Source organism: Nycticebus coucang, chromosome 3, assembly GCF_027406575.1.
Source record: "Nycticebus coucang isolate mNycCou1 chromosome 3, mNycCou1.pri, whole genome shotgun sequence".
Lineage (NCBI taxonomy): Eukaryota > Metazoa > Chordata > Mammalia > Primates > Lorisidae > Nycticebus > Nycticebus coucang.
The window spans coordinates 6923558-6948140 of record NC_069782.1 but is presented as its reverse complement, the minus strand read 5'-3'; the positions used below and the strand labels follow the sequence as shown (position 1 = coordinate 6948140).

Genomic DNA, 24583 nt, shown 5'->3' with positions numbered 1-24583 from the left:
AGGAGTCAGTGTACCTAGCAGAACCTTTGGTACATGATGGGTACTAAGTAAGTTAGAGATTACCTGGCTTTTGTTAACACCTTCATCCTGGGCCCTTTGCCTGCCTCTGTATTCTTCACTGTCACCTATCCCCAAGTTTGAGTCCCTCTGAGCTCTGGCTTTCTTCTCTCCTGCTCAGGACCTCATCTATTCCAGCCCAGTGGATATAGCTCACAAGGTACTGATCATCCTGAGGACCTTCCTGAGGAGAAATGAAGATGTCCAAGTGAGTGGTCTCATCCGAGGCCACTTCCTGCTGATCCTGAAGCATCTGCTGGTAGAGCATGGGGCTCCCCCCTCAGGAGGTCAGTCTGCAGGTTGCGGTGAGCACATTTTGGCATGAAGGTCGGTGAAGAGTGGACACTTCTCCCTGGTGAGATCTGCTCCAGGAGAGAGAATTGTTTTTTTTTTTTTTTCTGCCAAAGAAAAGTTAGGCCGTTGTGGCATCAAGCTAAACTCATTTCCTTTCTCTCCACTAACTGGTTAAGTGGGTATACAATATATTAGGTTTGATGTGTGTGGGGGGTGGTGGTGGTGTTAGTATGTTTAATATGAGTGGTTTGTTTGATGTATGTGTGCATGTCCCCACCCTATGAAGCTTGTGCTTAGAGTTGTTTGTCACAAAAATGATAGCCCCCAGTCTGAAGAAGAAAGTGGGAAATCTGGGGAGGCTAGGAGGTGGCAGCAGCCAGCAGGGGCCAGGGAGGGAGGTGGATCTGTGATGCGTCAGAAGTTCCCAGTGAGAGTCAGAGAACAGTTTCCAAATCTGGAATGGACACCCTGCGTCAGAGAAAGTTGACATATGGTATCATATGAAGAGACTGAAAATTGGGATGAATTTGGTTTTTTCCCCATTTTTAGAGAGGCAGAATTTTTTTTTTTTTTTTGAGACAGAGTCTCACCATGTCGCCCTCAGTAGTGTGCCATGGTGTCATAGCTCACTTCAACTCTTGGGCTTAAGCGATTCTCTTGCCTCAGCCTCCCGAGTAGTTGGGACTATAGGCACCCTCCACAAAGCCCAGCTATTTTTTTTTGTTGTAGTTTTCATTGCTGTTTAGCTGGCCTGGGCTGGGTTTGAACCCACCAGCCTCAAGGTATGTGGCTGGCACCGTAACCGCTGTGCTATGGGCGCTGAGCTGAGAGGCTGAATTTTTTTTTTTGAGACAGAGACTCAAGCTGTCGCCCTGGGTAGAGTGCTGTGGCATCACAGCTCACAGCAACCTCCAACTCCTGGGCTCAAGCGATTGTCCTGTCTCCACCTCCAAGTAGCTGGGACTATAGGCACCTGCCACAACTCCCAACCATTTTTTTTGGTTGCAGCCATCATTGTTGTTTGGTGGGCCCAGGCTAGATTTGAACCTGCTAGCTCAGGTGTATGTGGCTGGCACCTTAGCCGCTTGAGCCACAAGCGCCAAGCCAGAGAGGCTGAATTTTTAAATTAAATTTCTAAGCAATAAAGAGAAAGTGGGAGGAGATCTGTGGTTCACTTTGTCCAGTCCTGACTGAGGACTAGGGATTTAGAAATAGATTTAAGTGTGTCTAAAGGAGATGAGTTCTTTCTTTGTGGGGAAAGACAAGACATGTTTAACTAACAATATATTTAAGGGTGGCACCTGTGGTTCAGTGAGTAGGGTGCCGGCCCCATATACCGAGGGTGGTGGATTCAAACCCAGCCCCGGCTGAACTGCAACCAAAAAATAGCCGGGTGGCGGGCGCCTGTAGTCCCAGCTGTTTGGGAGGCTGAGGCAGGAGAATCGCTGAAGCCCAAGAGCTAGAGATTGCTGTGAGTCCTGTGACATCATGGCACTCTACTGAAGGCAGTAAAGTGAGACTCTGTCTCTATAAAAAAAAAAAATAATATATATATATATTTAAGAAACAGTTCCTGTTTGGCTAGGAAATCCAAAATCAAGTTGCTTGCAGATTCAGTGTCTGGTGAAAGCCCACATCCCAGTTCTTAGTTGGCTGTCTTCTTTTTTTTTTTTTTTTGTATTGTTGGGGATTTGTTGAGGGTACAATAAGCCAGGTGTTGGCTGTCTTCTTACTGTGTTCTCACGGGGCAGAAAGAGCAAGGGAGGGAGGTCTCTGGAATCTCTTTCATATAGGCACTCATATCATTCATGAAGGCCCTCATGATCCAATCCTTCCAAAAGCCCCACTTCCTAATACCATCATGCTGGGGGTTAACATTTCACCATAGCTATCTTGGAGGGACATAAACATTCAGATTAGAGCACACAGCCACTTAGTGGCTGTGGGGCTTTGGAGAGCCACTCAGCCTCTCTGAGCTTTAATTTCTTACATTCAAAATAGGAATAACAATCCCTGCTTCACATGTTTTTTAGTGAGATTAAGAGAAAATGGGCTTGGTGCCCATATCACAATGATTATGGTGCCAGCCATGTACACTGAGGCTGGCGGGTTCAAGCCCAGCCCAGGTCAGCTAAACAACAATGACAACCACAACAAAAGATAGCCAGGCATTGTGGCAGGCTCCGGTGGTCCCAGCTACTTGAGAGGCTGGGGCAAGGGAATTTCTTAAGCCCAGGAGTTTGAGGTTTCTGTGAGCTGTGACGCCGTGGCACTCTACCGAGAGCAACATAGTGAGACTCTGTCTAAAAAACAAGAGAGAGAAAATGAATTCCTGGTACCAATCCATATCTGACACTTAGTATATCAGTCACTCCTCTCCCCAGTGAAAAAGGAAATAGGAATAAATCCTAAAAAAACACTCAACCCCTTTGGAAGTAGAGAACTCAGGTGCTCTTTATTAAGGGCCATTTACAGCAGGATGGGGTGATCTAAGCATCAGGTTCCTTGACCAGTCCCCCTTGGTCTTCACAGCCTCAAGGAACCTGCCACTGCTGCTGAGCCTCCTCTCCCTAGTGCAGCTGAGGAATGAGTCCAAGCAAGAACTGGACAGCATGGCCATGAAGCTCCTTCACCAAGGTGCCTTAGCCACTTGGGAAAGTGCCTGAGAGCCCAGGGCTGGGTGTGCAGTAGGTGCTCACTCAGTAGTAGTGGTGTTCCTACTTCTCTCTTTTCATCCCTTTGAAAGAAGTTGGTAGGTCAGTCTACCCCTGAGGATTTCTTGCTAAGCAACTTCTCAGGACTTCCTCTGCTTGTCCTTGGGTGTGTTTGGAAGATAAAAAAGAAAAAAAAACAGTGTATGACAGGCACAGGCTATAGAGTCAGGGGAGTTTGGGTCTGAATGTCAGCTTTGTTACTAGCGATCAGCTAGCCTCTAAGAGCCTTAGGTTCTGCAGTGGCGCCTGTGGCTCAAAGGAGTAGGGTGCTGGCCCCATATGCCGGAGGTGGCAGGTTCAAACCCAGCCCCAGCCAAAAACTGCCAAAAAAAACCCAAAAAGAGCCTTAGGTTCTGCATAGCACTTCCCTGAGAAAGTGAAGTGGGTTGAGATAAGTAACACTCATCCAGTAGGTGAAGAATGCCACACAATTGCTCATAGTAGGCCTCTAACAGGTACTGTCTGTGCAGATTCCTTTCTCCTGGCACAAGGATGATTCTCTACCTTACCCTGCAATTGACTCAGGTCTGATGATCCGTATCTCAGTTCTCTAGGCATCATTTCTCTTCACACCCCAAACTTCACTGGGACTTTTCATAGCATATGAATGTTGTTGACATTTCATAGGCAGCACCCTCAGGAAGATTTGTTGAGGGAGTGTTAAAATGAATAGGAAAAATGAAATGTCTTCAGTGTCTGTGGACTCACAGGTTCTCTGGCCACAGGTGAAGATGGAGTGCTCTCCCTGCCTGGAGCTCAGTCTTCCTTGAGAAGATCAGTGTCAGGCTCAAAAAAGGCTGCTGGGGACAGGCTGCAAACTCTGCCTCAGCCCGGTACTAGTTATCACCCGCATTCTGTCAGATCAATGCTGACACTAAGCTGGAAGGGGTAATCTATATGTGACAAAATCAGCCTTCCCAGGGGCTTCTGACAGTGAGGAATAACAGACCGAAACCTATACATGAAATGTAATAGACATTTACACATAGTCCTTGAGTATTTCTAGTTGTGAGTGCTGAGAGTAGAGGACTATGTTTCAGGGGTACAAGTGCCAATGGGGGTGACCACAAACCAATTAGAAGTCAGAGTGTGATGTGCCTGAAACAGGGAATGGACACTTGGGTAGGTTTCATACTAGGATAGGGGTAGGGAGATGGGGAGTAGCAGTTCTCAAGAGGAAACGGACATGTTTTATGGCTGTCTGCTCTACAGTATAGTCAGTACCACTCTGAGCAGGGATGGGGGCAAAGAGGTCCCAAAGCTCCTGCACAGTGTAGATAGTACCACTCTGAACAGGGATGGGGGAGGCAGAATCAGTATCTCATCATGCCTCGAGAGGTAAGGAGGACATTAAGGGGGAAGGGAACTTTTTGCTGGATCTTGATTGCTGACTAGGAGTTGAGGAGTTAGATGATGTGAGAGACAGGATATGCCAAGTACAAGAAACTGCACCTTGATCTGATCAACTGTTAGAGCTCCCCTGGGAAGTTGGTAAGTGCCTCATGGCTGGAAGAATTCAGAGGCTGGATTGTCTCAGGGAGCAGTTAAGAGTTTTGCTAAGGGTGGCAAGTTGGCCTAGATGACCTTGCAGAGCTTTGCAGGCTGGAGTCTGTCATGGCAATCGTGCTGTTACAGGATGCCTTTGATTACCTCAACTACAATCTGTTCTGGCTAATGTGCAGGTGTCAGTTGCATAGTAGATGTTTGTCCAGATGGAAGGTGTGAACGTGCCTTCAGGCTTGTCACTAAGTTTCTTCCCACTAGCTATAATGTCAGGGACACTTAGTTTGTGCTTGCTCCCCAAGACTGACATCTGAAATTAGCCACCATCTGTGAGAAGAACAAATGCTGGTGTGCATTAAAACAACAGGCAGCCTTGGGATTCTCCTGTCTTGCAGTGAGCACACTATGTGGGAAGTGTAGCCCCACTGATGTGGACATCCTGCAGCCCTCCTTCAACTTCCTGTATTGGAGCCTTCATCAGACCACACCCAGCAGTCAGAAAAGAGGTACAGGGGCCCAGAGCTGGGACAGTGAAGAGGAGGAGTTTTGGCCAGGGTCTGTGGCCTTGTCTTCCCTCAATTTTTCCATCTTAAAAAAATAAATAGGGGCTCAGCACCTGTAGCAGTGGTTATGATGCCAGTCACATAAACTGAGGGTGGTGGATTTGATCCTGGCCCAAGCCACCTAAACAACAATGACAACTGCAACAAAAAATAGCTGGGTGTCGTAGTGGGCGCCTGTAGTCCCAGCTACTTGGGAGGCTGAGGCAAGAGAATTGCCTAAGCCCAAGAGTTGGAGGTTGCTGTGAGCTGTGACACCATGGCACTCTACCCAGGGCAAAATGGTGAGACTCTGTCTAAAAAAAATAAATAAGGCTGGGTGTGGTGGCTTAGGCCTGTAATCCCAGCACTTAGGAGGCTGAGGTGGGTGAATTGCTTGAGCTCAGGAGTTCAAGACCAGCTTCAGCAAGAGTGAGACCCTGCCTCTAAAAACTAGCTGGGCATTGTGGTGGGCACCTGCAAACCCAGCTACTTGGGAGGCTGAGGTAAGAAGATTGCTCAAACCTAAGAGTTTGAGGTTGCTTGAGCTATGATGCCATGGCACTCTACCAAGGGCAACAAAGTGAGACTGTGTCTCAAAAAATAAAATAAAATAAAAAATTAAGTAAATAAATAAATAGGAATGTGCATGTGACCATGTGGCTAGTGGTCATAAGGTGTTTTCTGGTTCTTTTTTCTTTTTAAAGACAGAGTCTCACTTTGTTGCCCTTGGTAGAGTGCTATGGCATCACAGCTCACAGCAACCTCCAACTCCTGGGCTTAGGCAATTCTCTTGCCTCAGCCTCCCGAGTAGCTAGAACCACAGGCACCCACCACAACGCCCAGCTATTTTTTGTTGCAGTTTGGCTGGGGCCGGGTTTGAACCTGCCACCTCCTATTCACTAAGCCACAGGCGCCTCCCAGTTTTCTGGTTCTGATAACCTGTGGTTCTGTTATGAAGCTGGGACCCTTAGAATCTGAAGCTGATCCTTTGGTTTGTTTTTGTGCATGTGAAGCCCCATTGGGTGCTGAGCACCATGGTGGCATTGAACTGAACCTCCTTGTGTGGACCCTGCCCCACCCCACCCCCTGCAGCTGCTGCAGTGCTCCTGAGCAGCACAGCTTTGATAGAGCTTCTGGAGAAGTTGCTGGCACTTACCTTGACAGAGGCAGATTCTCCCAGGACTGCACTCCTCTGCTCTGCCTGGCTGCTCACCACCTCCTTCTCTGCCCAGCAGTATGATGGCAGTTTGCAGGTTAGTCTCTAATACCTATAAGGGCATGGGTGGCATTCAAAGGAGTGTTGAAGATCCTGAGTTCTGGTCCTAGCTCTGCAACTGTGTGACCTTGCAAAGTAACCCCCTGAGCTTTAGTTCCCTTAACCTACACCATGGGGAAAAAGCACCCCAGGGTTGTTGTCATGTCATGCACATGGATTACCTACATGCCAGGTTGTATTTTTGGCACAAAAGAATAAAAAAATAAACATGGCATGTACCCTACCCTTAGGGTACAAAGATATTAGGGAAAGGCATTTCAGGTAGAAAGAACAATATAAGCAAAGGCATGAAGCTAAACAGTTTTCAAATGTGGTCTATAACATTGGAGAATGATGAGCTGCTCTGTGTGGCTGGAATGTGGTGAGTGAATGGAGCAGAAGCCAGCCTGTGACCTTGAAGTGCTGTGAGGCAAGCTGTGCAGTGCTGCACATGATTGACTGTTCTTGTCACTGTTCCGGAAGGGAATGCAAGGAACAGAAAAGCAGTGGACATATCCTCAGATCAGTGCCCTGAGTGAGCACTTCATGGGCTGCTTCACATTCAGATGTCCCCTTCCCAAGGCTGGCTGCTCCTAATGGACAGAAACCATGTCCTATCCTCCACAGTATCTTTGACCCAGTACTGTGCCAGTCTAGTGATGGGCACACAGCTCATTTATATCAATATAAAAATTTGGCCTCTGGGGTGGTAACAAACTGCAGCAAATCTATGCTGAGGCAGATCCAGGAGATTGTTCCCTGCTTTTCTCTGTGAGGCTGTCAGGCACTTTCATCTCTCCATAGTCACCTGCCTAAGAGAAAATCTGCACCTTGTCCTTGGCTCTGCTGTAGCTCTCAGTTCACACCTAGCCAGTTACCTACTCCCAGCGACTCCACTGCCCAACTTAGATCTGATCACTCATCCTCCCCACTAATGCGGCCTATTTACATCTCCTGGCTGTCAGCCTCTTCCTTCCTGTACATGGCATATCACTGTAGCCACAGTCTGTCCTCACATCTCTTCCCAGACTTCTTTGGTAGCCTTTTTGTCCTGGCTCTCTGCAGCCTTACTTTCTGCCATTTCCACACTCCTTCTCTGTCCTCTGGTCAAATGTTTCCTCTTCTCCCAATCAGCTGTGCCCCCTGCCCCTTTTTTTTTTTTGAGATAGAGTCTCACTGTGTCATTCTTGTTAGAGTGCTATGGCGTCACAGCTCATAGCAACCTCAAACTCTTGGGCTTAAGCGATTCTCTTCCCTCAGCCATCCAAGTAGTTGGGACTATAGGCGCCCCCCACAATGCCCAGCTATTTTTTGTTGCAGCTGGCCCGGGCCAGGTTCAACCCCGCCACCCTTGGTGTATGTGGCTGGCACCATAACCACTGTGCTATGGGCGCTGAGCCCAGCTGTGGCCCTTCACATCTCTATACCTTTTTTTTGTTTCTTTGTTGATTTGTTTTTATTTATTTTTTTCAGGACAATTTTAGATCTATAGAAAAATTGTGCAGGTAGTGCAAAGAGGTCCCATATAACTTCTACACGGTTTCCTCTTTATTAATATCTTACATTAGCATGGCATCTCTATGCTTTTTACAAGTTGGTTCTTTTGCCTAGAATCTGCTGCTATCATAAGCAATAAGGATTTTCTTTTAGGAAACAGAGTCTCACTTTGTCATCCTTTGTAGAGTGCCATGGCATCACAGCTCACAGCAACCTCATACTCTTGAGCTCAAGAGATTCTCTTGCCTTAGCCTCCTAAGTAGCTGGGACTACGGGCACCTGCCACAATGCCTGGCTGGCTCAGCCTTGTCTCGAACTTACGAGCTCAGGTAATCTACCTGCCTTGGCCTCCCAGAGTGCTAGGATTATAGGTGTGAGCCACTGCACCCGGCCTGGCAATAGGGATTTTTAGGGAACTGCTTTGTGCCATACTATGATAGAGCTAAGCAGAGTAGAAGTAGGTCCTACCCTCAGGCAGCTTGTGTTTCAGCTGAGGGGAGCAGAATAGACTCGCAGCTTTGAACTTGCCACCTGCGATGTCCTCCCAGTTTGGACACTGCTTGACATTAAGGTGCATGTTCACCATGCTGATTCTCAAATGTTCTTCAGAACAGCTCTGGAGGTAGTGAGAGCAGGTGGCATTGTCTCCATTTCATAGGTGAAGGCATGTGAGGCATGTTGAGAGAGGGGCGGTGACTTGCCCAAGGCCACACAGCTGGCAAGTGGCAGAGCCAGGATTTTGATTAAGCCTGTTTGACTCCAGATCTTCTGAGTCAGGCAGATAGTGGGCAGATCCAGAGACTGAATCACAGATGAGGTCAGGGAAGGGTATCTGGTGGGGGAAGCCATTGAGGACAGGGGAGATTTGGGAGAAGAGTTCTCTACATACGGATTTGACTCTCCTGTTCATGCTCCTGAAGCCAGGACCAGTGAAACTTAGAGGACTCTATTTGTGGCCTTCAATGTCCCCTCTTGTTTTTTTCTTTTTTCTTTTTAGTGACAGAGTCTCACTCTGTCACCCTTGGTAGAGTGCTGTGGCGTCACAGCTCATAGCAACCTCCAGCTCTTGGGCTAAGGCGATTCTCTTGCCTCAGCCTCCTGAGTAGCTGGCACTACAGGCACCCGCCACAATGCCCAGCTATTTTTTGTTGCAGTTTGGCTGGGGCTGGGTTTGAACCCACCACCCTCAGCATATGGGGCCATCATCCTACTCTCAAGCTACAGGCGCTGTCCCAATGTCCCCTCTTGATGCAGCGAATATGTGACAAGAGATGGTAGAAGAGCTATTGGGGCAGGTTACTTTCTGCTCAAGCTCACAGAACATTAGCCTTTTTCCCACTGCCTTGCCAGGTTCACCAGACACTATCTGTGGAATTGGACCAAGTTTTGAAGGCCCTCAGCTTTCCGAAGAAAAAGGCTGCATTGCTCTCAGGTATGGGCCCAGGAGTATCCAGGAGAAGAAAAGCTTTTCTGCTAGGTTCTAAGATAGGACCACCACCCAGATCAGGCTATGATCACTCCATAATTAGCTCATCTTCATAGTCTCCCCTTCCTATGACAGAGGTGGGTGGGAGGTGGAGAATGAAGCAGGAGCTGGGTATAATGAGTCTCCTGCTTTCAGCTTCCATCTTATGCTTCCTGCGGACAGCCCTACAGCAAAGCTTTTCGTCTGCCCTGGTGGCCCTGGTTCCTTCAGGGGCTCAGCCGCTGCCAGGCCCTGAGGACACTAACCTAGCTCCACTGAGAACATCACAAGTGCTGTCCCTGGTCATTGGACTGCAGAACCTCCTAGTACAGGTAAGAGTTTTGCCTAAGAAGCAGTGAGGCCTCCTTACCCAGGACAAGAGCAGGAAGGTATGGCTGACTGTCAAGAGCTTGATATTCCTACCAGGGCCTAGAGCAATGATTGTCAACCTTTTTTATCTCACAGCACACTCGAACCTATAGTTAAACTTCCATGGCACACTTAAATTATGTTGATCAAAAAAAAAAAAAATGAGTAAAAAAAAGGAATATATTTACTGTGCTTTGAACTTCTTTTTTTTAACTTATAATTCTCAATTATTCTTGTAGTTAGGAATAAAATGTTGTGCCATATAGGTTAGTTTGTTTAATTAAAATTTCTTGTTTCTTGATTCTGTTACATATAAAATTACATACGGAAAAAACATGTGAAAAGGAATGCCAGCGGGTGGCACCCGTAGCTCAGTGGGTAGGGCGCCAGCCACATACACTGAGGCTGGTGGGTTTGAAACCCAGCCTGGGCCTGCTAAACAACAATGGCAACTGCAACAACAACAAAAAAATAGCTGGTCGTTGTGGCAGGTGCCTGTAATCCCAGCTACTTGGGAGGCTGAGGCAAGAGAATCGCTTAAGCCCCAGAGTTCGAGGTTGCTGTGAGCTGTGATGCCACAGCACTCTACCCAGGGTGACATAGTGAGACTCTGTCTCAAAAAAAAATTAAAACAGGGTGGCGCCTGTGGCTCAGTGAGTAGGGCGCCGGCCCCGTATACCGAGGGTGGCGGGTTCAAACCCAGCCCCGGCTGAACTGCAACCAAAAAATAGCCGGGCGTTGTGGCTGGCGCCTGTAGTCCCAGCTGCTCGGGAGGCTGAGGCAGAGAATCGCTGAAGCCCAAGAGCTAGAGATTGCTGTGAGTCCTGTTACATCATGGCACTCTACTGAAGGCGGTAAAGTGAGACTCTGTCTCTACAAAAAAAAAAAAGGGATGCCAGGATTTGAGTACACCATATAAGATGAAGGTTTATAGTAAAAATCTTTTACATGATTTCTGCTACTACTTTGAACCCTACTGAAGTATTATATTTCTTCAATCATTCTGAATTCGTAAACATTGTCATTTTTCTGTGTTTATTATACTTAAGTTATATGCTTTGTGTTTTCCTTTTGTTTTTAATTATATAGGTAATATATGCTAATTATAAATAATTCTTGCCATCTGTAAAACACACAGGTCTAATCTTATAATTTCCTTTCCAACAGAGAGAGCTACTTTGGCATTTTTTTATTATATTCTGCTAAAAAATTATATAATCTATAAATAATTTTTTTTAAAATTCCTCTATTATTGGCGGGCGCCTGTAGTCCCAGCTACTCGGGAGGCTGAGGCAAGAGAATCTCTTAAGCCCAGGAGTTGGAGGTTGCTGTGAGCTGTGTGAGGCCATGGCACTCTACCGAGGGCCATAAAGTGTGACTCTGTCTCTACAAAAAAAAAAAAAAAATTCCTCTATTAGAGTTTTAGGCCTTAGCTTAATTTTTTTTTTTTTTTTTTTTGGCCAGGGCTGGGTTAGAACCCAGCACCTCTGGCATATGGGACCAGCGCCCTACTCCTTGAGCCACAGGCGCCGCCCACCTTAGCTTAATTTTTAATTGCTCAAAGAACACATTGATGTTGCTTGATTTTATTTATATTTCATCTACTTTTCTGTAAGTAGATATAACTTTCCAAAAATATAGTCATTTCCCCAATTCATATGTTGTTCTTCAAAAACATCAACTGTCTCAAGACAATAGGTACTGCACATTGTACCAAGCAACCTTCTAATTTCAGCTTCTGGGAAATAAAATGGTGGGCCTGCATGTTTAGTTGGATAGTAATAAAGAACAGGCAGTAGATACTGAAACCCTTTTCCAGCAAGGACAACATTATGTCTGCATAGCATTCACGATCACCTGGATTAATGGCCATGCTCCTCTATCCCAAATCCTGTCAAATTTGCCAATATTTATTCTGGGAGGATCAAAAATGCTGCAATAATGCAAGGAAATATTCCCTGAAGAACCCTCAAACATTTTGTCGCTAGGATTTCTGTGGTTTATTCTTCTGAGTAAGAGAAATTCTGCTCTGTAAAAAATACTTGTATCCCAAGTTCACTGATTTCCATACCAACTACACTGTGTCCCAGGTCTGTAAACCATTTCATCTTACCTGCTTTTCCACAAAGAGGAAAAAAACACCCTCAGTCCGCTTTTGCTTTTAAGAAAAGTATCCAAATGCTTCTTTAATAACTGATGTCCTTGTTACTGATGAAATGCAATTTTGTGGTTCACCCAGTTGTCTTGCCATTCTTCCAGAGTTAGTGCTTGGTTTTTCTGTACCTCAGTATCAGGGTACTCTTTAATGTGAAGCGAAGTTTTTGCAGTTTCCATAGTTTTGTATATTTCTTTCTCTCACAGAATGTCTCCAAGACCTCGCTCACAGCAGGCTGCCAGAGCACAGCATCAGGCCCAGGTGTCTCCCCTAGCGTCCAGCTCCAGTCCTCAAGCTTGGAACGTCTTTAAAAAATAATTAATGATCTTTAAAATTTTTCGTAGCACACCTAAGATCCTCTCACAGCACACTGGTGTACCCTGGCACACCGGTTGAAAATCACTGGCCTAGAGAGGGTAGATTGGTTGAAACTTTTAAAATTACAGTGACAGGGCTGGGCATGGTGGCTCAACCCTGTAATGTCAGCACTCTGGGAGGCCAAGATAGGTGGATCGCCTGAGCTCACGAGTTCAAGACCAGCCTGAGCCAGAGAAAGACCCAATCTATAAAAATAGCCGGGTGTTGTGGCAGGTGCCTGTTGTCTCAGCTACTCTGAGGTGGAGGCAAGAGAATTGCTTGAGCCCAAGAGTTTGAGGTTGCTGTGAGTTGTGATGCCAAGGCACTCTACCAAGGGCAACAAAGTAAGACTTTCTTCTCAAAAAAAAGTTACAGAGACAGAAACAAAACTTAAATTGGCTCATAACTGAGAACTCCAGGAGCATAGCTGGATCCCAGAGGCTCAGACAGTGACATTAGACTCCGTGTCCATCTCTTGTCTTTTGCATTCCTCACTGTCAGCTTTATTTTTATTATGGGATGGTAAGATGACCAACAGAGGCTCCTAGTTTATATCCTCCCAGCATGAAGAATGTTTTTCCTTTTCACTAGTTCACAGAATTATGTCTCATTAGCTTGACTTGGGAAATATGCCAGTCACCATGGCTGAGGCATGGGATGCTGTGATTGACTCAATCTGGGTCAGTGCTCTCTCCTGGAGGCTGGGGCATAGAGTCAGCTCTCCATAATCCACACGGGCTGAACCCAAGAGAGGGATAGCTACCCAAAGGACAATTGTTTTTTTTTTTTTTTCCGTAGAGACAGAGTCTCACTTTATCACCCTCGGTAGAGTGCCATGGCATCACACAGCTCACAGCAACCTCCAACTCCTGGGCTTAAGCGATTGCCTCAGCCTCCCGAGTAGCTGGGACTACAGGTGCCCGCCACAACGCCCAGCTATTTTTTGGTTTGCAGTTCAGCCGGGGCCGGGTTTGAACCCGCCACCCTTGGTATATGGGGCGCCCTACCGACTGAGCCACAGGCGCCGCCCCCAAAGGACAATTGTTACCAGAAGAAGAGATGGATTTAGAGTAAACAAAAACAGGCATGAACCCCTGAGGGGTTTGCATTATCACTGTTTATTCAGCCATTACATTCTGAATCTCAGCTCAGTGTCAGGACCTACAAAAGGTATTGGGGACCTAAGGAGAATGCCCAAGGAGGGGGTCCTGTGGTAGATTGATTGTTGCCAAGTCTTGTCCTATGGTGTAACTATGCACAAGGCTCTATGCTCTTTAGTGATCAAACATCTTATCATATCACAGCATTTAGCTCTTTCAGGTTTAAGTTTACATTTTCATATTATTCATCCCCACAAGATCATGAGATCCTAAAGGTTCAAGGGTAGAGACTGAGTCTGGTCAGTCCCCTTGTGGGTTCAAAACTAGTAGAGAATTCAGAAATCACATGAGAATCAAAACATCTATATTTATTGCTAATAAATACCATAGTAGGATATAGCTAGGATTTAGAGTCAGAATGGGCTTTTCTATTGTCTAAACATTTTCAAACTTACACCAAAGATGAAAGAATTTTTTAGTGAATACTCACACATCCACCACCTAGATTTTTTTTTTTTTTTTTTTGAGACAAGCGTCTCACTCAGTTGCCCTGGGGTTGAGTGCTGTGGCATCATAGGTCACAGCAACCTCAAACTTCTGGGCTCAAGTGATCCTCTTGCCTCAGCCTCCAGAGTAGCTGGCACTACAGGTACCCACCACAATGTCTGGCTAGTTCTAGAAATGGGGTTTTGAGCTTGCTCAGGCTGGTCTTGAACTTGTGAGCCCAAGCCATCCACCTGCCTCGGTCTCCCAGAGTGCTAGAATTACAGGCACGAGCCACCATTCCCAGCCTTTCACTACCTAGATTTTATCAATAAAAATTTAATATACTTTATCAACTATCCAAAATGTACTTTTTAACCACCCTTCTCCCCCCAGCCAGACCAGGGCCCACAGGTGGAAAATTTGTTTGAATTATGGATACTTAGCTAGCTAGCCAAGACTTAAGAGCTTTACTTCATAGGAACATGACCTTGATACCCTAATCCTGTCCTGATGGCACAGTAGCTGTTAAGCTAGTATCCTACCTATTAGTTAAAACCCTCCTTGGGTGAGGAAGGCCAGTGAAAGAAATGCTTTTTCTCTAAAGTTTCTGAAAGAGTTTAAGTTAACTGTTTTAACATTCAAAACATAGGGAAGAGGGAAATGATTCCCTTATACCCAATCCTCAGGATAGAGTTTAGCACAAAATTAGTGTTCAGAAATATTTGTTGAGTGAATGAATGAGGATACAGAAATAAATATGACATGATTTCAGCCTAAATGGGCACTCACAGAGTGTAGGAAACACAAATATTTACAATATCAAAATGACCTATTAACCAATTGAACATCCCTAATCTGAAAGTCTGAAATCCAAAGTGCTCCAATGAGCATTTCCTTTGAACACCATGTCAATGCCTGGTGATATAAAGAAAATAAACATTGTACTGACTAGAATTCTAGGAATCATTTTTGGTTAAAGGAAATACTGGATAAACTATTTGGGGCAGAAGATGAGACCCCTGTTTAGAATTAGAGGGCCAATGAGGAGTACTCCTATCCCATATCCCACCACCTCCAGTTTCCCAGTTTGAAAATGGAATAGGGACCAGACAAAGATCTGAACTTCCATTTTGGCTCGGCGCCCATAGCTCAGTGGTTAGGGCGCTGGCCACATGCACTGGGGCTGGTGGGTTTGAACTCAGCCCAGGTGCACTGAACAACAATTGTCAACAATAACAAAAAAATAGCCAGGCATTGCAGTGGGCACCTGTAGTCCCGGCTACTGGAAGGCCGAGGCAAGAGAATCGCTTAAGCCCAAGAGTTTGAGGTTGCTGTGAGCTGTGATGCCACGCACTCTACTAAGAGTGACATAGTGAGACTCTGTCTCAAAAACAAACAAACAAAAAAACCTTACATTTTATTGGTAAGGCTGATGGAAGAAATAGCTGTTATATATGGCCACAGTGATCTTCCAATAACCTCACCTCAGAATGAAATGTGTTCACCTAGTCATCGGCAGAGATTGACAACCCCAGGACTTTTTGCCCCACCTCTGGTCCCCATTAGGGGCAGTGCCTTTCCTGGTGCGCCTATCCTTTAACCAAAGTAGACCAAAACATTCTTCTGCAGACAAGTGGGTTCAGATGAGAGTCTGAACTGAGTGTTTGAGTCTTAAAACTGAGAGAACTGAGCTGAGTGTTCTTCTCACAGAGTCATCAATTGGACTAGTCACTTCTCCACCCATGAGGCATAGGTTCGGGGAGAGGTGGTTGTTACTCAGGAGATGGCTCTTTGTGGAAATTCAGTCCAGGGAGATGCTCTGGAGTGATAGCAGGTAACTCCTGCCTCTGGAGAGGGATGGGATTGCAGGGTTTTGGACTGATGTCATGGAGTGTGCTGAATTGAGAGGAGATGGGCATTCCCACTAGCTGCTTCCTCAGCCTCCCCCGCACCACTGCTCAGCCATACCTGTAAGTATGCATTAAACAGGTGTTGGCAGCCAGGGCGCCAGCCACATACACTGGAGCTGGCAGGTTCAAATCTAGCCCCAACCCGCCAAACAACAGCTACAGCCAAAAAATAGCCAGGCATTGTGGCGGATGCCTGTAGTCCCAGCTACTTGGGAGGCTTAGGCAAGAGAATCACTTAAGCCCAAGAGTTGTAGGTTGCTGTGAGCTGTGACACCACGGCACCCTACCCAGGACGACAGCTTGAGACTCTGTCTCAAAAACAAACAAAAAAACCCCCAAAAAACAGGTGTTGGCAAGTGTCAGGTTTGAATACAGTAGATGAGCCTGCTCAGCATGGCCAGAAGTCTTCATCTGGCCCTGCACCTGGAGGTTCAGTCTCTGGATTGGTTGGTTTTGCTTTCCATAATTTGCTCACCGGAGACAGATGGTCTTGGTGCTCTTTCAGGCTTATTTCTCTGATTCAAGTCCAGCTGCTACATCCCTGGGGAGCCTTGGGGGAAGGGAAAAGGTGGGCCTGAGCAGGGAAGAGACAGATATCATTTATGCTCAGATGTGGGTTGGGGTAGGGGTGGAATGTGGAGTTATCAGATTAGAAATCAGATAGTTACTTAGTTTAACAAACTTGAGGCTTTGCTCTCAAGGATCTTTTTTTTTTTTTTTTGAGACAGAGCCTTAAACTGTCGCCCGAGGTAGAGTGCTGTGCCATCATAGCTCACAGCAACTTCCAACTCCTGATCTCAAGCGATTTTCCTGCCTCTGCCTCCCAAGTAGCTGGGACCACAGGCGCCTGCCACAATACCTGGCTATTTTTTGGTTGCAGCCATCATTGTTGTTTAAGCGAGCCTGGGCTGGATTCGAACCCACCAGCTCAGGTATATGTGGCTGGTGCCTTAGCTGCTTGAGCCACAGGCGCCAAGCCAAGGATCATTCTTAAAAGAGCAGGTGTTGTGTTAATGTCTGGTTGAAATTCTATGAGAGTAGATGGGGAGGAAGCAGAGAGAAAACAACATGCTGTGCATGGTGTCTGACATGTTATTTATTGATGTTATTATATTCTCTTAAGATAGAAACTGTCACCTCAGTTTTATAGACAAGGAAACAAAGTCCTAGAGATTTTAGGTAACGTGTAGGGTCACACGCTTTTAGGTCAAGATTCAAACTCTAGCCTTTTTGGCTACAAAATACACATTCTTTCAGTGTGCATCTTATGGACTTCCTAGAGCCACTGTTACCTGAGACCCAGTGGCCCTGGCTCCTCACCCACCATCCAGTGGGTGTTTGCTGGTGTATGGTATAGTATGGAGACAGGGCCAGAGAGAGGCAGTAGGGCTACAGTTCCTCACCAGGTGGGGAAGCTGTGGCATAGCTGGCCCATGACTGTGTGGCCTTGGATACCTGGGAATAGGCTGGAAATGCCTACTGGTGGGTGGCGCCTGTGGCTCAAGGAGTAGGGCGCTGGTCCCATATGCCGGAGGTGGTGGGTTCAAACCCAGCCCCGGCCAAAAAAAAAAAAAAAAAAGAATTCATTTTTTTAGATTTTTTTATTATTTATTTATTTTTGTGTGTGTGTGTGGTTTTTGGCCGGGGCTGGGTTTGAACCCGCCACCTCCGGCATATGGGACCGGTGCCTTCCCCTTTGAGCCACAGGCGCTGCCCTGGTTAAGAATTCATTTTAAGGCCAGGTGATGTGACTCACTCTGGGAAGCTGAGGCAGGTGGATTGCTTAAGCTCAGGAGTTTGAGACTAGCCTGAACAAGAGTGAGACCCTGTCTCTAAAAAATAGCCGGGTGTTGTGGTGGGCACCTGTAGTCCCAGCTACTTGGGAGGCTGAGGCAAGAGAATTGCTTGAGTCCAGAAGTTTGAGGTTGCTGTGAGCTGTGATGCCATAGCATTCTAAGGAGGGCAACATAGTAAGACTGTCTAAAAAAACAAAAGAATTCATTTTAGATTAGAGACAGAGAAAAGGCATTGGACCAGGAATAAGGAGACCTCAGTTTTAGTTCCAGTCCTGCTACCCAGGTATCTGCAGGTTATCTCTGTAGGCCTCAGTTTTCTCTGCTATAAAAGAGGTGGGTGATTTAGCTCAACTATTTCAAGTCATGCGCCTTGAATCCCTTAGGGAGAGTTGGGGGTTGCTAAAGAGGAGACAATGTTTCACTTTTTATCCATTTCTCTAGTATAGTCACCATTTACTACTTTCTGCCAGGCACTATTAAATACTCTATCCATTCTGTCATTTGACCTTCTCAGCAACTGAGAGGGACATCCAGCCATGGCCTGCAGCTGGCTACAAATATGTATTTAAGGTTGTCTTGGGCCACACACTAAATACACAAAATTAAGGAAATCTGATGAGCAAAAAAAGGGCTATACATAATTTATCTGCTTATCTACACTACCACAGATAAGCATTCATAGCCAGCCACAGGCTGCAGCTGGATGTCCCTGACTAGTAATTTTATCCCCACTCAGCAAAGTTAAGTAAGGGTCACACAGAAGGTAAGTAACTAAGCAAGGATTCACATCTGCCCCAAACTCTTAACCGTAAGGCTACCCTGCCTTCCAAAGAATAACATTAGGAAAGCATAGGATTTCTGATAGTTTGTTTTTACATTTTTAAAAATAAGTTTGAGCGGCTCGGCACCTGTAGCTCAGTGAGTAGGGCATCAGCCACGTAACACTGAAGGTGGTGGGTTCGAGCCTGGCCTGGGCCTGCTAAACAACAATGACAACTGCAACCAAAACAGCTGGGTGTTGCGGCGGGCGCCTGTAGTCCCAGCTACTTGGGAGGCTGAGGCAAGAGAATCACTTAAAAGCCCAAGAGTTTGAGGTTGCTGTGAGCTGTGACACCACGGTACTCTACTGAGGGTGACATAGTGAGACTCTGTCTCCAAAAAAAAATAAGTTTGAGTTGTGATTTATATACAATAAAATTCATCAATTATATAATTGGATGATCTCGACAAGTATATATAGTTTTGTTAACACCACCACAATGATTATATAGACCGGTTCTCAACCCATGGGTTGCAACCCACAGGAACTGTATCAAAGGGCCATGGCATTAGGAAGGTTGAGAACCACTGGTACAGAACATTTTCATCACCTCAGAAAGTTCCGTGCTCTTTGTCCCCATCCCTGACCCTTAGCAAACACTGATCTATTAGACTCTCTTATAAATTACATTATATTATATTTGGTCTCATGTGATTAGCTTCTTTCATTTAATGCTTTTGAAATTCATTATAAATATTGTATCAGCAATTCATTTCCACTTATTGCCAAATGGCATTCCATTATGTGGCTATGCCACAATTTATTTACTCATTCACATATTTATTTTATTTACTCATTCACATATATAAATTTGAGATTTCTAAATTTGGGGGCTATTATAAATAAAATTGTTCTTTTTATATTTATCTATTTATGTATTTATTTTGGGGACAGAGTCTTACTTTGTCACCCTGGGTAGAGTGCGATGGCATCATAGCTCACAACAAACTCAAAACTCCTGGACTCAAGTGATGCTCTTGCCTTAGCCTCCCGAGTAGCTGGGATTATAGGCACCCACAACAACACCCAGCTATTTTTTAGAGACGGAGTCTCATTCTTGCTCAGGCTGGTCTCCAACTCCTGAGTTTAAGCAATCCACCCACCTCGGCCTCCCAGAGTGCTAGGATTACAGGTGTGATCCACTGTGCCCAACCTAGTTTTTTTTTTTTTTTAATTAAAATTGCTCTTAATGCTTCGTGCCTGTGGCTCAAGTGGCTAAGGCACCAGCCACATACACCTGAGCTTGTGGGTTCAAATCCAGCCCGGGCCTGCCAAACAACGATGGCTGCAACCAAAAAAAAAAAAAATAGCTGGGTGTTGTGGCGGGTGCCTGTAGTCCCAGCTAGTTGGGAGGCGGAGGCAGGAGACTCGCTTCAGCCCAGGAGTTGGAGATTGCTGTGAGCTATGATGCCACAACACTCTCTACCCTGGGCGACAGCTTGAGGCTCTGTCTCAAAAAAACAAAAATTGCTCTTACTACTGAACTACAAGTCTTCGTGTGGATATAGTTTTTATTTTTGGGGGGGGTAAATACCTAGGAGTAGGATTGCTGGGTCAGATGATGTTATTAATTTTCTATTGCTGTGCAACAAACTTAATGACTTAAAACAGCACCAGTTTATTATCTCACAGTTCTGTAGGTCAGAAGTTTGGGTGGGAGCCACCAGGTTCTCCAGTTAGGGTCCCATGTGTTTGAAATCAAGATGTCAAACTGTGCCAACCTGCCCCAATTCTTTTTTACATTGCTCCTTCATCTTTGAACCAGAAGCGGCACATCAAGTTCTTCTCACACTTCCAGTCTCTCTGGTGTCTCTTCTGTGATAAGACTGGGCCCATCCAAACAATCTCCTTTTTTCCGTATAATGTAACATAACCACAGGAGTAGCATCTGGATGGAAAGGCCATGGGCCATATTAAAATTCTACCTACCACACATGGAAAATGTGTGTTTATAGGAGACCATCAAATTATTTTCCAAAGTGGCTGTATAATTTTATGTACCTACCTACAACATATGAGAGTTCTAGTTGCTCCACATTCTTCCAATGCTTGGTATTGTCAGACTTTCTAATTTTAGCTATTGGTAGATGTAGAGTGGTATCTTATAGTAGTTTTTTTTTGTTTGTTTGTTTTTTTCAGTTTTCGGCCAGGGCTGGGTTTGAACCCGCCACCTCCCACATATGGGGCCGGCACCCCATTCCTTTGAGCCACAGGTGCCACCCTCTCATAGTAGTTTTAATTTGCATTTCCCTAATGACTAATATTAATGAAATCTCTTCATATGCATATTGGAGAATAAAACTTCGATTAGTGAAAAAAAATCGAAATTGGGCCAGGCACAATGGTTCACGCCTGTAATCCCAGCACTTCAGGAGGCAGAGGTGGGAGGATCACTTGAAGCAAGGAGTTCAAGACTAGCCTAGGCAACATAGCAAAAACCCATCTCAACAAAAAATTTAAAAATTGGCCAGGTGTGGTGGCATATGCCTGTAGTCCCAACTACTTGGGAGGCTGAGGCAGGGTGATTGCTTCGGCCCAGGAGTTAGAGGCTACAGTAAGCTATGATTTTGCCACTATACTCCAGCCTGGGTGACAAAGTGAGACTCTGTCTCTAAAAAAGAAAGAAAAGGCTGGGCACAGTGGCTCATGCCTATAATTCTAGCACTCTGGGAGGTTGAAGTGAGTGGATCACCAGCCTCAGCAAGAGTGAGACCCCATCTCTAAAAATAACCGGGCATTGTGGTGGGCAACTGTAGTCTCAGCTACTCGGGAGGCTGAGGCAAAAGAATTGCATGAGCCCAAGATTTGAGGTTGCAGTGAGTTATGATGGCATGGCACTCTATCAGGAGCAACAAAGTGAGACTCTGTCTCAAAAAATAATAAAATAAAATAAATAAAAAAGAAAGAAATGTTGAAGCCCACTAGCTTAAACCATAATCTATGAATCTTTTGAGTCCCAGTGTCCATCTCCTTTTCTGAAACAAAACACTCTTGAACATAGGTAAATCACCCAGTAAAAGCATTGTGCTTTGTATGTGGGTAAGAGATGAAGCCAACAAACATTTCTTGATTATCTACAGAGCTACAATCCCAAATCTGAAATTCTGTAATCCAAATAACTCTGAAAACCAAATGTCTTTTTCTTGGTTGGCACCAAAATCCATTGGTGGCAAAACCTGACCAGAGGGGCGGCGCCTGTGGCTCAGTGAGTAGGGCGCCGGCCCCATATGCCGAGGGTGGCGGGTTCAAACCCAGCCCCGGCCAAACTAACAAAAAAAAAAAAAAATAGCCGGGCGTTGTGGTGGGCGCCTGTAGTCCCAGCTGCTCGGGAGGCTGAGGCAAAAGAATCGCGTAAGCCCAAGAGTTAGAGGTTGCTGTGAGCCATGTGACGCCACGGCACTCTACCCGAGGGCGGTACAGTGAGACTCTGTCTCTACAAAAAAAAAAAAAAAACCTGACCAGAGTTTTTTTTTTCTGCAGAAGGATCCTCTATTGTCCCAGGCCTGTGTTGGTTGTCTGGAGGCCTTACTTGACTACCTACATGTCCGGAGCCCAGACCTTGGTAAATTCTCTCCATTCTCTGATGTTCCTATAGGGCAACTGGAGCCAGCCTCTGCCACCCTCCTATCCCAGGCTTCCATCCTGTTGTGTGATTCATACTCATTTTGCTTAATTATTTTAACAATGTTGCAAGAACACTGTCATGTCCATTATACAGAGGGATGTCCACTACATAGAGGAGGATACTGGGATCAGACATGCCCAACCAACATCATAATGCTCTTAAGTGGGCAGAGCCCTTCCTACTGTCTGCCTCACATGATCATGGGGTATATAGTTTCACTGAGCCAGTCAGCATAGGTAGATAGAAGCTTTCTGAGGTCATCTTATCCAATGCACTTCCCCCAGATAAGCAGCCCCTTTTTGAGCCAATAGGAGAGGATCCTCTTTAGCAATGTTTCAGGGCCTTTGGAAAAGCAGTATTAATAACCCAGGGTGACTGGTGTTTCCTGCAGCACTCCATGTGGCCTCCCAGCCCTGGAATCGGTTTTTGCTGTTTACCCTCTTGGATGCTGGAGAGAATTCCTTCCTTAGACCTGATATCTTGAGGCTTATGACCCTGGTAAGTGCATAAAGGACAGTCTCGTGGTCTGAAGAATACCCTGAGCTGGGTGATACTAAAAAGGCCAGGGTCACCTTACTTAAGGTAACTCTAATTCTCAGAGAAGGTAGCAAAGGGGCTGAGTGGGCCTTCCTCCTACAGGAGGCCTTTTCAGAGGATTCTTCTGAAGGCCCATGTCTCCTCACCTTAGGAGACTGACACCTTCTCTTATTTCTCTCATGAAATGTTGACCAAGGCCTGCCCACTACATGCCAGATCTGCTAGGTCATGAAAATGTCAGTAAGTCAAATGTTCTGCCTTTAGAGTCTCTTAGTTTAGAGGAGGAGATAGGCAAGTAAATTAAATGGTTAAAATACGATGTTATAAGCAGTAGAGGAGATGCTAACTGGCACAGTGTAAGGGCCCATTATTGTAAGCAGTGAGCCTGTGATAGTGAAGTCGATCAACAAATAAATCAGTGGTTGGTGTGGGAACACAGAAAAGTATGATCATTCCTCAGCAGTGAAGATAACATTTTAGTTGAGGCTTGAAGGATTAATAATAGGCAGAGAGGAGGAACAGTGTTGCAGGTAGTGTGGTGAGAACAATAGGCACAAAAACACATGACGGTGTGTCAGGGGAACCACACAGTTCATCTTGGCCATGAGAGTGCAGTGCAAGGCTCAGGGAGAAGGGAGCCAAGACCAAAGAGGTCAGTAGGATCAATTGTCTCTGGGCCTCACAGTTTGCCTTATTACCCCAGAGCCCACCCACCCACCAAGTCTGAGCTCCTTGAAGGCAGGGTTCTATAGGCTTTAGAACAGTGTCCCCAGAATAGTGCTGATCATAATAGGGACACAAGAGACATCTATTAATGAAGGAAACTCCAAATTACTGGGTGTTTGGGGCTTCTCTTCCTGGGCCAGTTTGTGCGGTACCAGAGCAACAACATCCTCTCATATGAGGAGGTGGGTCACATTCTGCAAGGTGTGACTATGGCTGACCTGTCTACCGTCTCAAACACCACACTCCAGGCTCTACACAGCTTCTTCCTGCAGGTACGTGGGAAGGGGATGCCATGTAGCCACTGTGAGAATAGACTCTGAAGACCATCTTCTCTGTGGAGGGTGGGAGTTCTGGCCACAGCAGCCAATGGGAGTTGGGGAGTGCAGGGCTTGAGAAGCAGTTAGGGAGGGCCTGTATCCAGTAGGTTCTGAGAAGGCCTGCCTTCACTGACTTCTTCTCTTCTCAGGTCCAGAGCATGGGCCTCCTGGCTGACCATAGCATGGCCCAGACCCTGCAGGCCTCTTTGGAGGGCCTTTTGTCTAGTGCTTCCCTGGGCCAGCCGTCCCCACAGGCCATGCTGTATCCTTTCTTGTATATGGGACCCCCTGGCCAAGAGATTTGCAGAAAACTGCCCAAGCCCACTTGGCACAAGTGTTCCTCAGTCCGACACAGGGTGTGTGAGGCTGTAGCAGTGTTCAGAGGCCCTTTGGGGGGCGGCTGCTGTGCCCCAGAGTCATTGCAGTCAAGAGACATGTGCGTGGGATAGAGTGCTTCTTTCTCACCAATAGGGGCTGCCTCTCAGGCTCTCCTTGCCTCTTCTATGTATAGCAACTACCTAGCGCAGTGGTTAAGGTCCCAATTTAGAATTCACCCACTTTTTTTTTTTTTTTTTGCAGTTTTTGGCCGGTGCTGGGTTTGAACCGGCCACCTCTGGCATATGGGGCGGTGCCCTGATCCTTTGAGCCACAGGCACTGCCCACACCCACTATTCTTAGGAGCACTTCCATGTTTGACCATTCTTGACTTTTTCTGGGTTCTGGAAGTGTGATTCCCTTTATGGTCGGCCCCACTTTTCTGCTGTTCTCCTCTCAAGTTTTGCTGCCAGCTGCCTGGGAGGGGTGGCTGTATCTCTGTCCCACATCAGAGACTGACTTCAGGACTTGACAACCTAAAAATGGAGAACTGAGACCTGGAGACAAAGTTGGGAAATGGATGACAATTGAAGCCATTCATCTGGAGCCATTTGCTCCATTGTTGAAATGCATTCAGGAAATAAAATGGTACATTCGCAGACCTGTGTGGGCTCTCCAAAAACTTTTCACTCTGGATTCATCTTGTCTCCCCTATGCTGGTTTCTGAGCCAGCTGGATAGCAG

At 46.1% G+C, this 24583-nt stretch overlaps 1 protein-coding gene and 1 pseudogene across 1 annotated transcript in view; one reads left to right on the top strand and one right to left on the bottom strand.

The window, feature by feature from the left end:
• MEI1 (meiotic double-stranded break formation protein 1) overlaps positions 1 to 24499 on the top strand; it is a 90427-nt gene extending 65928 nt beyond the window's left edge. The window contains exons 21-31 of the mRNA XM_053584833.1: positions 179 to 344; positions 2884 to 2988; positions 4964 to 5074; positions 6203 to 6363; positions 9213 to 9294; positions 9484 to 9659; positions 21801 to 21882; positions 22337 to 22443; positions 23349 to 23480; positions 23675 to 23787; positions 24314 to 24499. Coding sequence (XP_053440808.1) covers positions 179 to 344; positions 2884 to 2988; positions 4964 to 5074; positions 6203 to 6363; positions 9213 to 9294; positions 9484 to 9659; positions 21801 to 21882; positions 22337 to 22443; positions 23349 to 23480; positions 23675 to 23787; positions 24314 to 24359 — 1281 coding nt within the window. The 3' untranslated portion in view covers positions 24360 to 24499. The remainder of the gene's footprint in view (positions 1 to 178; positions 345 to 2883; positions 2989 to 4963; positions 5075 to 6202; positions 6364 to 9212; positions 9295 to 9483; positions 9660 to 21800; positions 21883 to 22336; positions 22444 to 23348; positions 23481 to 23674; positions 23788 to 24313) is intronic.
• Positions 11298 to 12030, bottom strand: LOC128581680 (thiopurine S-methyltransferase-like; annotated as a pseudogene).
• Positions 24500 to 24583: the final 84 nt, after the last annotated feature.